This window comes from Biomphalaria glabrata, chromosome 7 (genome assembly GCF_947242115.1).
Source record: "Biomphalaria glabrata chromosome 7, xgBioGlab47.1, whole genome shotgun sequence".
NCBI classification, from domain to species: domain Eukaryota; kingdom Metazoa; phylum Mollusca; class Gastropoda; family Planorbidae; genus Biomphalaria; species Biomphalaria glabrata.
Genome location: NC_074717.1, coordinates 36,007,152 through 36,023,541, shown reverse-complemented (window position 1 = coordinate 36,023,541; position 16,390 = coordinate 36,007,152). Strand labels below are relative to the sequence as shown.

At 37.8% G+C, this 16,390-nt stretch overlaps 1 protein-coding gene across 2 annotated transcripts in view; it reads right to left on the bottom strand.

The window, feature by feature from the left end:
• Positions 1 to 2,191: 2,191 nt before the first annotated feature.
• Positions 2,192 to 16,390, bottom strand: part of LOC106067751 (lactase/phlorizin hydrolase-like) — a 59,138-nt gene continuing 44,939 nt past the window's right edge. The window contains exons 25-37 of one of the 2 annotated variants that reach the window (XM_056034742.1): positions 15,720 to 15,903; positions 14,013 to 14,255; positions 13,641 to 13,764; positions 13,059 to 13,243; positions 12,766 to 12,940; positions 10,495 to 10,649; positions 9,770 to 9,882; positions 9,208 to 9,378; positions 8,661 to 8,738; positions 8,028 to 8,184; positions 6,620 to 6,832; positions 4,987 to 5,262; positions 2,192 to 2,435 (exon numbers count right to left, since the gene is read on the bottom strand). In XM_056034742.1, coding sequence (XP_055890717.1) covers positions 2,344 to 2,435; positions 4,987 to 5,262; positions 6,620 to 6,832; positions 8,028 to 8,184; positions 8,661 to 8,738; positions 9,208 to 9,378; positions 9,770 to 9,882; positions 10,495 to 10,649; positions 12,766 to 12,940; positions 13,059 to 13,243; positions 13,641 to 13,764; positions 14,013 to 14,255; positions 15,720 to 15,903 — 2,166 coding nt within the window. In that variant the 3' untranslated portion in view covers positions 2,192 to 2,343. The remainder of the gene's footprint in view (positions 2,436 to 4,986; positions 5,263 to 6,619; positions 6,833 to 8,027; positions 8,185 to 8,660; positions 8,739 to 9,207; positions 9,379 to 9,769; positions 9,883 to 10,494; positions 10,650 to 12,765; positions 12,941 to 13,058; positions 13,244 to 13,640; positions 13,765 to 14,012; positions 14,256 to 15,719; positions 15,904 to 16,390) is intronic. The other variant, XM_056034743.1, reaches the window with a different exon arrangement.

Here is a 16,390-nt window from a genome sequence, read left to right as displayed (position 1 = left end):
TGCCTATCACGTTGTTATACAAGTCTGTGACCCTGTTGCATGTATTCCACACAAGGAGTAACTTCCATAGCGCTAACTAGTGCCGCGTGACTCTCAGCAAGTAACTTGGTATATTGGGTAGTTTATTTCATCATCCTTATTATTTAAGAATCAATCTGATAAGAGCACTGAAACAAAAGAGAAAACCACGACCGTCTCGAAGAAAAGTATTACTATTCAGATGATTCATATAAAAATCCAGCAGTCAAAGAAGTAAAAATGTCTCTTGATGAGAGAAGTAGTGCTGAAGAGACTCTAGGGGATTACCTATTACGACAGTCAGAATAAAAATGTTTGTAAAATGTTTTACATGTTTCGGATGTTCCTTCAGAGTTGAAGATTGATTTCTTCCTAGTCCAAACCTCCCGCAGGACGACGGGGGATGGGAGCGGGCAGGGTTTGAACCCCGGACCATCGATAAATCTGAACGACAGTCCAGCGCGCAAACCGCACGACCAGGCAGCCATACATCTGAAGTAAGTGATGGTCTTCCAAAATCACTTTCTCCAGAAGTGTTTTGCATGTGTACTGGATCAGTTTTCCCAAATGTTCAGGTTATATTGTAATAGACAATTACATGGTACAGATTCTTTAGTCTTTCATTGACATCATCTCCAAATATTGGCTAGATAATTCATTTCTAAATATTGTCTTTATTGGAATATTTCTTACCCTTGCGATAAGCGCTGCATAAATGTGAGCGAAGTTTTTTAGGTCTTAATTTTTAAGTTGATCAAGAATTTATTGCGATCAACAATGAAAAATGTGCGACTCACTAGTTTGGCTACTGGTGGAATAAAATAGCAAATACTTGAACAATATATATAGGCCTATACATTAGTTCGAACAAACAACGTCTTTTTGCTGTTTTGTTTATTTTTTTGGGTGCGGGGTAGAAAGGGAGGGGGGCATCAAGAGGAGCTGTCGCACTGGGCATCATATACCCTAGATACGCCACTGGTACTTAAGTTTAATTTTTAAAAAATCCAATTGTTGAAAAATTCAGTTTCCATTAACTGTCACGTTCAGTCTTCTTACTTTCTCCTTTCTTTCCAGTTGGTTTCATGTTGGTGTATTAGCTTTGTATAAATACACTGTCACTATAAAATGTATTGAAATTTTTTTGTTTTTGAATGATTATTTTGTGCATATATTTATACACATGCATAAACATATACCTATTTCTTGTAGTTAATGGACAGTCTTTATATATTTATTTATTGCTAAATCGTTCCACTTTGCCTTCAATAGGTTTCTTAAAAATGTGATCTAATCTAACTTCATTATAGATTCTATTATGGTAGACAACCTGTAAGTAGATATTCAAAATATGTATTATGCTAAAATAATTACATTGATATGTCTTAGTTTTTTATTTATGGCTTTAGTACTTTATTGAAGTAACGTCTGTATTATATAAGATAAGAAGATAAGATATTAAGTAAGATAGCAAATATTTACATTGGCACCAGTCTGACTATTTTTTTTCCCTTTCTCTGCCATTTTACATTCACTAAATGGGTTATTCTCTGGAGTTTGGGTTACTTTTTTTTTTTTAACTTATTTCACAAATATATTTGGACCTTATTGAATTTGTGAGTTTTCTTTCTAATCGAGTCATCCCGAACAGTAGTCTGTAGGCCACTTCTCGTGCTTTGTATTTGTTGTGTAAATACGTGAATATGTCTGTCATGTTTGTTAGCTCCCCGCACCACTTAATTCTAACCTCTAGGTTTTCTTTCAGCTTGCCCCTGAGTGTATTGTACATGGTTTTTGAGTCGTGGAGTGTTAAGTTTTCGTTGCTGGGTGGGTGTGTATGTTTACTACTATCAATGCGATAAGAATGTTGCATATTTTTAATATTGTCCAAACTCACATTGCCACACAAAGGCTATACAATTTTAATGCTGTTTAAAAAACCTATTGGCTTCAAAAATATGGTATACATATTGTGCATACTAAAATGTATAAATGGTATTAAACTGTATAACAAGTGAATGATTCATCTCCGATATGAATGTATATCTTTAATATAAAAATAAGATAAGATAATTATATTGGTCCGAATAAACGGAAATTCAGTTTGACTTCATTTATCCACCTCAGCATTACTGCTTTAATAAAAACAATATCGATGCAAACACGAAAAGCATTCACAAATTTTACATGTTTATTTATACAAAATTATTACTATCATTATCTAAATATCAAAACACGTCGGAATCTGGTTATCTCTGCTAGAGTTCTCGCAGACCCTTGCATAAGTACGGGCCAGGAGGGGTCACCGTGTACAATTAGGCCAGCCTATACTTTTGGAGAAAGCCTTTTGTCCACTCGTAACTCTTTAAAAGTGTGGTAAGTGTAGCCCCTGACGTCACATCCGTCTAATAGGATCGCTTGTAAAAATAAAACAAACATAAAATCAAAATCATTCAGTTTATTATTTTTCTTTTAAATGGAGTTTTGGCGGGAAGATTATTCATTTGATAATTCATTTCTGGTAAGAGCTCTGGAAATCAAACGATGTTCTGTCGTTCCCTTACGTTCTGCGCTAGGACGCCCTCTGTCGTTCCCTTACGTTCTGCGCTAGGACGCTCTCTGTCGTTCCCTTACGTTCTGCGCTAGGACGCCCTCTGTCGTTCCCTTACGTTCTGCGCTAGGACGCCCTCAGTCGTTCCCTTACGTTCTGCGCTAGGACGCCCTCTGTCGTTCCCTTACGTTCTGCGCTAGGACGCCCTCTGTCGTTCCCTTACGTTCTGCGCTAGGACGCCCTCTGTCGTTCCCTTACGTTCTGCGCTAGGACGCCCTCAGTCATTCCTTTACGTTCTGCGCTAGGACGCCCTCTGTCATTCCCTTGCGTTCTGCGCTAGGACGCCCTCTGTCATTCCCTTACGTTCTGCGCTGGGAGGCCCTCAGTCGTTCCCTTACGTTCTGCGCTGGGAGGCAATCATATTCCAACCTTACAAGGCAATGATAAATAAAAACGAGCCTACTAAAAAACGTGTTTCCCTGTCAACCGTTGCCCCTTTCTATTTGTTTGTTGTTATGAAAAGACCATATGTATTTCGACAATCAGTTCCTTTCAAAGAGACGGCATGCAAGCAATAAACAGTCTTTGTAAATACAGGTCTTGTTTTTAGCATGAAACAAAACGTTAGTTTAAGTTAGGGAAATAGACTTATGGGGTCGTGTTTGGACAGTCAAAAATACTAAATACTTTGTAATCACTATCGTGACACCCTTGTGGAAACATCTGTTAGGGAGAGAGGTAACGGGAAAGGAATTAGGTCATTTAGTGAGCTTCCACGGCTCCAGTTCTAGCGAACACGCATTGCACGTGGAGAGGATGTAAGAAAGGCTCCACTAAACTTTCCATCCACCAATCCATTCCTCAGCAGTGGGCGTAAGGTGCGATGACTAGTCTCTCACAGTTAGTGGTGGTACATTATTAGAAAACGGTGGAATCTGTGGTGTGCTCGGCCTCAGGTCTCGCAGAGATGGGGTAACCCCGGCAGGGCCCAAGAATGTGATTGATTAAATGATAACGTGTTTGATAGGAAATCTTTTGGACAGAGATGTCGGTGAAAATCCAATCTAACATTCCAGGTCTCTGGTTAAAATCCTGCCCGTTGGTCAAGTGTCATAATAGGACGCAATCTCGACCATTAACGGAAACTCACAGAGGAACTGCGACAGTAGCTTACTGACATATGACTTAAAAGTACATGATTAATAACGGAAAGGGAGAGAACAAAATAATGTAAAAAATGAGAAAAGAAAAGGAATAAAAAGACAAACTAAAAAAAATTATGAGTAAAGAAAAAAAAAAGGAATGTTTAAAACTACTTTTACATGGGACAGCATTTTCACCTTAGTGCACAATAATATCCAAATAAAAATTCACAATGAAAACACAAAGGTGGTTAATGTAAGAATAGCTTGCTTTTACATAGACTTTTTTTTTCAGTGTATTAAGCTTATCGAATTAGCACAATTTGGCACGAAGAGTGTAGGCCTACTCGTCTCAATGATAGTCCAAGTATTATCTCCCGTGTTTAACAATTAAAATAGTGACAGTGTTCTTCGTTTTGTTCTGAAATTAATGAAACATCCACTGCACGTATCCAAACAATTTAGAGCAAATCATTTCTATCCTGAAATGTTGACCGATAATTTACACTGCTATAAGCTGCAGCCAATAACAATGAATATTACATGAATGTGAATTAGAAATATTTGTTAATATTCAGCACTATATATAAAAGTATATTTTATTAGTAAATGTAAGTTATCGATTGAACAATTCGTGTTGGTAAAATGTATTTACGATAACAACATATTATAATGTATTTGAAAACGCCTGCCTTCTCTAAATTGCCACAAACTTATCAATCACAGCAGCATGTAAACTTTTGGAAGCACACATCTCAGTGCTAGTGGGTGCAAGAAGATGAGCTACTGCAGTACAGAAGGGGATTACTGATTTTGTGCGGATATATATGTCTTTTCTGGCAGGAGGGGATTGTTAACCCACTACCCTAGGAGAAGGAAAAAATCTGAATTGAAACCTCTACTGCCATTGAGTCAAACGTGGGGAGATAAAGAGTCAGCAAACTTTAGGCGGCTTGCAACACAGTGCGCTATCTCCTGAAAGAGCTTGCGAGGCAGCTGGTCCTAAATTGTATCGGCAACTTGCCGTTGAGCGGGGAAAGGAGGGGGAGAAAGACTGCTGTGTTGGCGACATCGTTTCAATCATAGCTAATGTCCGGGCATCTCTCTAATTTCTACAAGATGATGATATATAGCCACTTTGCGACAGAAGTAAGCCATATTATGAATCGAAAATGAAAATTTGTTTAAATGTTTTTTTTACAACAGCATGGATATCACAATGAATCCAAACCTTAAAAATACTATTTCATGCAATAAAACATGGGCAATAGATACCTTTCAATATTTCTGTCAAGTGTAAAGCAATGAATTCAGTTCGGAAGCTGTCATCCCCATCGTCAGAGAAGCTCCAGACACCGTTGCCACTGATGTATACTGGGGCATTATTGAAGCGCAGCTTCAGAAGACGCAGCAGTCCTCGTAGACCTTTGGGGTCAGCACCTTCAGCCGCGGGAAGTTCTTCCAGAAACCATACGCCACTGGTAGTGACATTAGCAGAACGACCCACTCGTTTAGTCCCGTAGTACTCCAAGCCTAGGAAATCGGCACTACCTGAAACAAACGAAGGAAATTCCAGAGCTAATAGTATTGCCTGTGATGGGTTTCGAATCGTGCACTGCCCTTAGATTTAGATTTCTTGATTACTTTTCTAGGCTCTTATCAACATTCTGATTTAGTAGAATGTGTGCTTCTCGTGCATTTATACCAGAGAAATAAGGAAGAGTGCGTGTGAGGTTACCGAAAGGTCAATGGTTGTCAGTAACAACGAAAGTTGTTTTGCTACACACTCATTCTCGAAACTAAAGGCATGGAGTAGAGCTAAAAATAGCCAATAAAGGCACTTGGGAACTAAACATAAACTTAGACTTCGCAATACTCAGTCTAGATATTTCTAGATATGCCAATAGACAACAGTGTAAATGAAAATAGCAAAAGAGAAAATTGGGAAAAGGGAAGGGGTCAGTTGTTTATTGTGGTTTAGTTCATACATTTTCATACTTTCACTGTGAATTTATTTTTTCAACTATTTTTATTATTTTATTTGATTTCCGTCTAGAATTACTATTTTGTAATAACCAGGCCAAACCAGTGGTCAGTGTTCCACCACTTGAAGCTACAGAGTCAAGCCTGACCTGCATTATATTATATGTGCAGTGATGCCCCACCTAATTCGACATGCCATTTCAATTTCTGACACTCGTGTCCTGGACCGAAAATGTACAAACACGAAATAACATTGACCTGAAATAATTTTATTAGAAACATGTGGATTTATTACTTTCATTAATTAATGGGATATTGGAGGTTTATCTTCTACGCATCTTAAACTGGCTTCATTTCTCTATTTAAAATGTGAGCAAAATTATAGCTAGCTTTATTAACGATTCATTATCTTGTCTCTTTTTTGGTCAATAATTCCATTTATCCTGCAATCTCTAGGCGTAGTTTTTTAGTCGCGTCTCAAACCAAGAGTGCCGCCATCTTTGTTTTACAATCCGTTTTTATGTTGTTGTTTATTTTAAAAAGCTACAATGTACAAAACAAATATGTTGGCTAAGTATCAAGTTCCACACAAAAAAGTTAAGATAGATCTCTTTTCCTGGTAGATTCTAGATTCAGAGTCCAGAGTCTCTCACATTTAATAAGCCTACACATTTTCAATGTTATGGTACCGATCCATCAGAGAAAAAATTAGGGCTTTAACGTAGGTAAAGATACATTTTTCAACCTTTTTTTAAAAAAAAAAGAAAAAAAGGGGAGGGGGGGGTTTTCTACTTATCGTGCCAACGTTTCGGCGGTCCGGATCTGGCCCGTGAACCGTATTTGGGGCATCACTGATCTAGTGTGATGTTAAAGAACAAAGAAATTAATAATTATAATAATAATTATTATTAAGTAACATAGTCACCTTGAATAACTTTTCTTTCTTGATCTGTCAGCGGAATCAATCTTAAATTGGCTGCCTCCTTTACCGTCTCCGAGTAATCGCCATCTCCAAATATGGGCTCCGCAAACAGACCAAGGCTATAGTCAGTAATTTTATCTGCTGTGCTGGCATGGCTGGGATCTCGAGGGTTTTCTTGCAACGCAAACACTGGTGCCAGTGATATGCCAACCTTACCTGTAACACGTGAATGCAATTCGTTTTCAATAAGTTTTTTTTTAATAACGTTACTCAACATGTGAATCCCATACAGTGGCGTAGCTTGGGATTGGCCATTATTTAGGGGCCAGAGGGGGGGTGACCTCTTTAGGGGGTCCCTGCGTTTTGACGTTTGACAACATGACTTGAAATAATGATGTAATATTTAATATTTATTTAATGTAGAACAAAATTTCCAACACTCATTTAGGGGAGCTCTCCTCAAGTGGGTGCCAGGGCGGATTTTCAAATGTTCCCCCCCCCCCACCCCAGCCTAGCCGCTGACCCAATACATACAATTAGTATAGTTTTAAATGTTTGAATGAAACTGATAGCTTATTAAGGTTTTCGGTGTTTTCATTGTTTTCACTGTTTGTTGTTTTGAATGTTTTCATTTTAAAATCTCTTTTGTATAGCGTGTTTTTCATGCTATAGCCTGCTCGGTGGCCTCTGTTCCAATCTATTTTGTGGACATGTGTTGGAAGGGGGATATCTAAGAATGGTCTTCGTGTGATCGCTTGGCAATTCAGTTCGATTTATGAAGAAAATTTCTGGGATTCCAACTAGAGCCCCCTTATTAAGTGACCAAGTTTTGACAATGCTACTCAATTTCTCAAACGTGGCGCTCGGGTGGAAATGGTCGTTAGAGGAGACGATAAGACCAGTAGGGAAGCTAAACAGACCCCCCCCCCCGCTGGGATACGTTAGGACATTGAAGGCCTGCAGGCGGGGATGTAAGAAAGCACCAACTAACATGTCACTTTCCACACATCGTTCTTCAAGGTGATGTTTGTATGGCAGACTCTTGCACGTCGGATGTAGTACAGAGAAGAAATATGGGGAAGATTCCTTGGTGTGCTCAACCTTCGGCCTTACCTTAAACCCAAGCGTATTGGATACGAGTCATCGATAATTGAGACCTAAAAAAATATAGGTCTGCTTTTATCTTTCTCAGACAAAACAGTTTGTTCAGACAGAGTGATGAAAGCAACATTCCATGAGTCTAGAGCTCCAAGAGTCTTAGACACAGCTCTTAGGACAATTACTTAGAAGTAGTTTATGATCCCCGGCCACACATAGTATTAAAACGTTGCTGTAAGTCTGACCTACTTGTTTGTATTTTTTTAAAACTCCGATTTATAAATTATATTATTAAGTTAAGTTAAGAACCCACCTTTTTGAGAAGGATTAAAGTCTGATTGATATAAGCGATACGCCCTAGCATGAGCTGATAACAGGTTACGGTAAATTTTATAAATGTCCGCCTGGTCTGTATGCTGCATTAACCAAGGAACATTTTCTGGTTTAGACAACGTGATCCAGTAGAAAATCTGGAAGAGGAAGAGACAATTAGATGTCAGTAAAGTCAAAGACACCATTAGATGTCAGTAAAGTCAAAGACACCATTAGATGTCAGTAAAGTCAAAGACACCATTAGATGTCACTAAAGTCAAAGAGACCATTAGATGCTAGTATAATGATTATAATCAGACCATTTGATGTCAGTATAGTCAAAGAAAACTTTTGATGTCAGTATAATCAGATATACTATTTAATGTCAGTATAATCAGATATACTATTTGATGTTAGCTTATTTAAAGAGATCAAATGATGTCAGGAAGTCAAAGAGTCCATTAGATGTCAGTATAATCAGAGAAACCATTTTATGTCAGTATATTCACAGAAACCATTTGATGTCAATATAGTCAAAGAGACCATGTGATGTCAGTATAGCTTTTAGCCACATTTTTAATCTAAATGATTTGAATAGAGGCCTAGTGTACAAAGTCTAGATCTAAGTGTTTACCTTAGAACCAAAGTTTTCAAAACAAGTCTTTGCTAAGTACAAAAACTCCTCCACCATGGAGCTGTCATTCCAGCCATTCTGAGAAAACGTATAAGACCAGTAAAGAAAACAACACAAAAAAATATAAGAAAAATATATAATGTACTAAAATGCACTATTATCTATTAAATATTTTCACAATAAGCTAAAAAAAAAAACGTCAAGGTTGCTAAATTGAACTCATCAGTGGCCTTATTTGAGATATAATGGGTGACAGTGGATGATCGTATCGTATTTCTTTTATTACCAATAGTTAGTTGCCCATTTCTTTTTAAATAAGTTTGAAGTCATCGAGTGAAATTCTAAAAGTTTCCCCATTATTTTGTGCTATAAAGAGCCTAGCCTAGAATATTTTGATTCTGTAGTACAAAAAATGAACCAAAATAGCTATCATATAGCTTTCATAAACCATAGCTTATCCACAATTCCTTGAATTTGTACACCAGATACACCGAAAAAAGATAACTAGACATATTTTCTTCCATTATGAAAATCTCCATTGACTTACCAATGCACTGGGATAGTCCCACTGGTTGATGACCACAACTGGGGTGATGTTAGCGGCCAGCAGATCATCAATCAAAGTCATATAGTAGTTGATGCCAGACTGACTGACATCACCAGTTCTGCCAGTTGGTAGAACACGTGACCAGGCGATCGAAAAGTAATAGTGACCAATCTAAATATAAGGATATTTTAATAAAAAATGAAATGAAAAACCAAAATCAGAGATTCAAAATGTCTTTTTTGTCACAATGAAATTTTTAATTTTATTATTTATATTGAGGAGGGGGCATAGTGACTTCGGAATGGCCTCAAATCTCGTCGAAGACGCACCATGAAGACTGTATAAATACATTAAAGCAGGCGTGAAAGAAGAGGTTCCGGTACCTGGGCATAGATCTCAGCATGTTCTTTTACCCTTAATTTAAAGAATTCTGGAAAATACTGAGTTATTGAATTCCTTAGGTGTTAGTAAGAAGTAAGCACCCCAATGTTCAGTAAATAGAGCACGAAATGATGAAGTCCTAACTGTGCATGAACGAAAGAGAAGATCGTGTTTCAAATACCTTAAGAACTTTTAGTTCCGATACATCTTTGGAGAATATTGTGCTGATATTTGTCTCAGGAGACACGATGCCGGACAAATTGACTTGTGCAGCCCAAACGTTCTCACCTTCATCTGTGAAAGAATGTAAGTAGTCTAGAGGCAGCCTAGTGACAGTCCGTGGCATTGTATTAGCAATTTAGAGGCAGCCTACTGGCAGTCTCGGGGCATTCTAGTGGCAGTCTAGTGGCATTCTAGGGGCAACCCAGTGCCTGGCCTTCTAATGGCAGTACAGTAGCATTCTAGTGGCAGTCCAGTGACAGTATAGCCTACTGGCAGTCTTGGGGCATTCTAGTGGCAGTTTAGTAGCATTCTAGAGGCAGTCTCGAGGTAGTTCAGTGGTATTTTAGTATTAATCTATCTAGTGACAGTCAAGTGGTTACCTAGTCATGTAGAGTTCTAGTGGTTGTCTAGTGGCATTCTAGAGGCAGTCTAATGACAGTCTTATAATGTCTAGTGGAAATCTACTAGTTACTAGAGGTAGTCTAATGGACTCTATGGATATTTTTTACTCGTGGCAGTCTAATGCGAATGCATACAACTATTTATTTTAGAACTTATTATAATGCTGCTTATATTCCTCGCTTCAAATGTCAACATGACTTCATTCATAAAAACGTAATAGTGTCGGTCTGTTAGGCTCTTAGGTCATTTATTCAGAGTCATGTACTGTGTATCTCAACATACCTCCGCCTTGAATCTGGCTTTCTAATTCTAAACCTACAGAGGAAACACCGAAAGAAAAATTGTCTGGAAATTTCTCGAGATAGGGTTCATCTTCGAAGGGCAATCCTTTTCTGACTTTTGGGTCAGTGAGAGTTCCCTCAACGAAACCTGAATTTCTGAGAAAAAAAAAGCAACAAAATTAAATTGCCGAAGTTTAAGTAGTTGTTTGGAAATGTTAAAATGTATCAACACTAGCGCACTGTTTTTTATTTAGGTTTTGCGAGTGCAAGTTGAGCGAAACTAGTGCTCACATCTGACTCAACAAAGGAACAATTCCACGCTCGTAAGGCTTTTTGTCTGAGTATGAAGATATTTTTTAATTTCCAAAACAAATCATGCCTCCCGAGATAGAGAAGTACTGAGATTCGTAAGCGGTATCTTTAAAAAAAAAATTTTTTTTCAGCCCATGCGGCCTTTAGAGCAGATGATCTGTTTCTTTGGCCAACGGTTAACGAGCAGGGTTTCATGTGGCCAGCACAGCGAAAAAGATGGTATCTTACCTCCGTTACAATGTTGAGCCTAGGTTAACACGAGTTTTTTTCTAATTACGAGCACCACCCCAGAGCGAGGAGGTTTGTAAATCACTCAAGCATAATGAAATCACTGCCTCTGTTAGTGTATGATGATGATATACTAATTCGTATCAATAAAGCTAGATTTGCCTTTTCAACTCTTCAAACTATCTGGCGCTCTAAGGCATTATCTCTGCACAACAAGATACGAATCTTTAACACAAACGTTAAGTCTGTCCTATACGGTTCAGAAACTTGGAGAATCGCTAAAACAAATATGGAAAAGCTCCAGACCTTTGTTAACAGATGCCTACGCCGGACATTAGGAATTAGGTGGCCAGAAAAGATAACTACTATCGATTTGTGGGAGAGAACTAGACAAAAGCCCAAGACATCACAAAACGAAAATGGAGCTGGATAGGACACACCCTGCGAAAACCAGCTACCAATGTTGCAAGATGAATAACAGCACCAGGGAGCAAGTTTTTAAGAGAGAAAGTAGTGAATTAAAATGCTACGAAAATAAGGGCATGCGCCGACCGAGGCTCGAACCTGTGACTCTAGATTCGACACCACCGTCTCCACCGAGCAAATGCTGTAAACGTAAACATAGAGTTGTTAATTTCGCTTGGTGCATTATCGCTAGGCGGTGGTGTCGAATCTGTGATATATGTTTAATATATGTATGTATCACATTTGTTTCAGCACCTAGCTTCAACTCTATGTTTACGTTTACAGCATTTGCTCGGTGGAGAGGTGTGGTTACGGCCCTATGCTCCCCTGGGAGTGCACAGGATTAAGTCAAGTAAGTCAATGTAGTTCAAAGTTACAGAGACTGACAAACGTAGCAAGAGTAGAGGAACGTTGTAAATATTCTACACCTTAGGGTGAAAAGGAAAAGCTTCAAATGAATAGGGAGAGCCACTGACAGTATTAATTGCTATTTCTTAATGTTTTAAAAAATAATAATTTTACTCATATAGCGCTATTAACAAATATAATGCAAGGTTAAAGCGCTATGATTACTTAACAGACGAGCGCTTAAAGGATAACTCATTTTTAAACAGGTATCTTTTAATATTCTTCTTGAATGTTGTCACCATTCCGTCCATGAACTACTATGGCTCCTCTCAGAGGAGCAATCTTGTATTAGATCGTAAAAGCAACCTTCTGGTGAGAATTGAGTGCATTGAGCTTAAAATAAATGAAGCATATTATTGTGGAAACAACTGCGGCACACCTAAAAGCGCTGAGTCCATGATAGATCAGCTTACTAAACTACGAGGGCATTTTATTGTTACAGATGCACTCATTGCCTGCCAGTGTACGTAGAGGAGCAGCAGAAGAATAATGTCTAGTTTTGCCTCTTGTTTATTAGTATCATTGTCCGATTTAATTAATAAGTATCTGACGAAAGCTAGATCTCGTACTGGGTCATTAAAATGATATACAGTAGGATATTACTCAAAAAGGTAAATAGAAGGAATACATTGATTCAATGCAATGCATTGTCTATTATAAAGATTTTGTACCTTTTTCCAAACTTACCAGACAGAGCTTTACGTTTTAAATGGTGAGCTAAAATCAGTAAATGACTAAATGCAAAGGAGTATTTGTTATAACATACACATCATTTTTCTTATTATTATGTAAGTCAGGATGTTGTGACTATGCTCTAAGAAAATGGGTTCAGATCTAGATCGAAAGTGGAATTACTCACTTGGCCAACTCGTAAAAATATCTAGCTGATGCCTTGGGTGTCCTGGGTCTGTTGGGGTCACTAAAATTGACGTTGTAGATGCCCAGTCTAAATGAATAGCCGCTTGTCCATTCAAATAAGTCAATCATGGACCAGGCAGTGAAACCTTTGACATTGACTTTGTCTAATACAGCAGCTATTAATATATTAAAAAAAAGATCGATTACAATTTTACTAACATTTGATTCGTACAGATAAGCTTATTCATATCAAATTTATAATAATTAAACCTATTAAAATATGTCACCTCTGACCTTTAAGTACATTGTTTATATAGCCTTGGTAGTACAGTATCCTAAACTCATCGTCCAGTGTACTGTTTGGGTCACCTACGCCATTTTCTGTGATATAAATAGGTATGTCTCCAAACTCTTTTCTCATCCAGTTGAGGGTCTTTCTTATGCCAATGGGGTTGACATCTGAGTAGGGCCAGTAAGGTCTGAATTTAAAAAAAAAAATCAATAATTTTAAAAGTGAAAAGCTGAAAACATTTCTGATTTACATCAAAGTTTTTTAAAGTTAATAACAATGATATCTTGAATTGTGTATTGATAAGAAACACCTGATCTTTACTAGGTTAAGGAGGTAGATGACATTACATATTTTAAGGCTATGATTAATTCAATAAAGGTGTTGCCTAAAGAAAATGCCAATATCAGCAGAAAGTCATAAGTCTAAATTCGGTTTCATCTTCAGCCTTGTCCAAGCTTACTGAAATCTTCTCAAGTCTTATTTAAAAATTCAGATGTTGAGATCATCTTAGAGTCTTATATTAAATTGGATAAAATGTCATGTGTGACAACAAAACTGAATATCAAGTTAGATTTATTAATTACGTTTTCCAGCTAGGGTCCTTGTAGTTGGCAACTTTTTGATCCCCGAAATATCCCGCTTCAGTCTCCACGCCTTCGTAGGCAACATTGCTAGTATAGTGATTGAGACCGAGAAAATCAGCTGTGCCTAAATATTTATATAAAAAAAAAGAAATAGTTAAGTGTAACATACATTTTTGTAGGCATACTGTTATGAACAAACTATAGGCTTTAACTTCAAAAAAGGCTTAAAGTAAATAAGGTTAATAATTATTAGGAAATACATTCTCGCAAACTCAACCAAAGTGCCACCGCTATTACTGCATCGAACATATTAATTAGATATGTAAATTAAAAATAGGGCTTTATCAAGATAAGCAAGTTGTTGATACTAACCTTTGATTCGTTGCTGCTCTGAGGGCGTGAACTCTGGTAACCTTGACACTGGCAGACCTTCTTCCAGGCTTGCGTTTCTTACATACGTTTTCATAACATCCGGGTAGTCGCCATTGACGACAATAGGGTGAGCAAACCATCCCATCCAAAACTGCAGCCTTCTTTCCGCTGCACTGATGTCACTCAAGCTGATTGGGTCACGAGGTTCAAACCAATCACAGTTTAAGGTGATGCCAATCTCACCTAGAATTTAAAGTTACTGTTGTTGTACATTAATCTAGAATTTAGGCTACCTCTAATTCCAACAACCTCTAAACAAAGCACTAGCAAGTCTTTCTACAAAGAAGTTTATCTCCTGTAAGTGTTGTTATTTTTGTATGTTCGAAACACGTCAAATTTACGTTATTTTTTTCAAGCCATAAAAGGCGAAACACATTCCCCAAAGACAGCCATAGCATAGAGACCGAATAGAGGAAACTGCACAAAGGGACGTCCACATCTAACATGGCTTCGCAGCTTCTTAGAAGCTTAAAATCCACAAACACTAGCTGGGAAGAGTCCGAGGAAGTCGCTGGTGATCAATCTCTATGGAGACAGATTGCTACGCTAGGGACCGGATGGTGCGGGAGGGAACTCTTGTCTAAGACGACGTCTAAGAATTAACTTATTAGAATTTTTAAAAAAGGAGAAAATGTCTGCCAAATACTAGAAAACAATCTGGAAAGACAAAGGCATGGTCCTCGACATAGAATGATGCGCTCCCTACTCATGGCCACATTCTTATATGCTTGATAATCTTGAACATTAGCTGTAGAACTGGAGAGGAAGATCCTAGAAATGAAATTGGGATGCTAAAGAAGAAAGATCATAGGAATCACATACAAAGACGGCATCACAAATGAAGAGATTAGAGACAGAATTAGTACAACGATTAAACCTCAAGATGACCTACTAACTACAGTCAAGAAACATAAACTAAACTTCTATGGTCATACCACCAGGTCCTAACGGCTCGCAAAAAAAATAAAACTTCATTCAGGGAAAACAAAGAAAAGGCATAGAGAGAAAGCGATGGGAAGATATTTAAAAATGTCATTAAAAGAGAATCTATTCGAGGCAAAAGACAAAAAGATAAATGGAGAAAGACGGTTAACAGATCATGTGTGGTGCCTCAATGGTTCTAAAACGTAAGGGATAGGTGAATATGAAAGAATTACTTTATAAAATGCTTTCACATTTTTTATATGTATTAAGCCAAGAAGACTGACAAAACAATAATTTAGTTCGTTGACAAATGTCAACAAATATTTTTTTTTCATTTGTATTTTTGTTTCTTATACCAAAAGAAGAAATAAAATACATCAACAAAAAGTGTTAAGAAAGTCTACATATTATGACAATTTACTGCCCATGCGACAATGGTAGGTCAGCACAATGACCATCCGTCTTTACATTTCACCAGCCAATATCAGGTGCTCATTAAAGCTAGGTGGACTTAGGGTCGCCCTTAAAATCCCAAAATTAAAAATCCCAGTCTTCACCAGGATTTGAACCTGGGACCCTAATGTTCAGAAGTCAAGTGCTTTACCATTTGGCCACCACGACTCCACCCTGTCTTTAGGACCTAACCCATGTAATGCGTCTTGATTTATTTTTGTTGGTCGAGTTTTGTATATTTGAAATATAAATACGTGTCCAAGAACTCGCCTTGCTGAGAAGACTTAAATTTCTCCTGATACACATGATAGGCCTCAGCGTGAGCTTTGATAACATTGTGAGCAGCATTGTAAGGGTTGTGTTTTAAATCCTTCAGGCCAGGGGCGTTGTCACCTCTACCGTAACCAAGAATGGTGAAGACCCAGGGCTCGTTAAAAGTAATCCATAACTTGACCTGCAAACAGTATACGTATAATGAACAATTAAACTCAAAGTTATCACAAAATTTAATTTAATTATTTGACTGACATGGAGGCGCGGTGGCTGAGCGGTAAAGCGCTTAGCTTCGGAACCGGGGGTCTAGGGATCCAATCCTGGAAACCTGACAGTTGGGGAAAGTAAAGGTGTTTGGTCGTTGTGCTGGCCACATGACACCCTCATTTATCCTAGTCCACAGAAACAGATGACCTTTACATCATCTGCCCTATCGACCACAAAATCTGAAAGGGGGAACTTTACTTTTTATTTCACTGACATACTAAAGTAATGTGAAAAACTATATTTATTTTAAGGGGAAAATACAAAACAAAATGCTAAGAAATCAAATAAGTTGTTCTTTTGTTGTGTATTAAAAGTTTTTTTTTTAATGTACAACTCAAAACAACCTATTACAAGTATGGTGATCTAACAAAAGGCAGGAGAGCCGCTGGTCGCCCACTTTA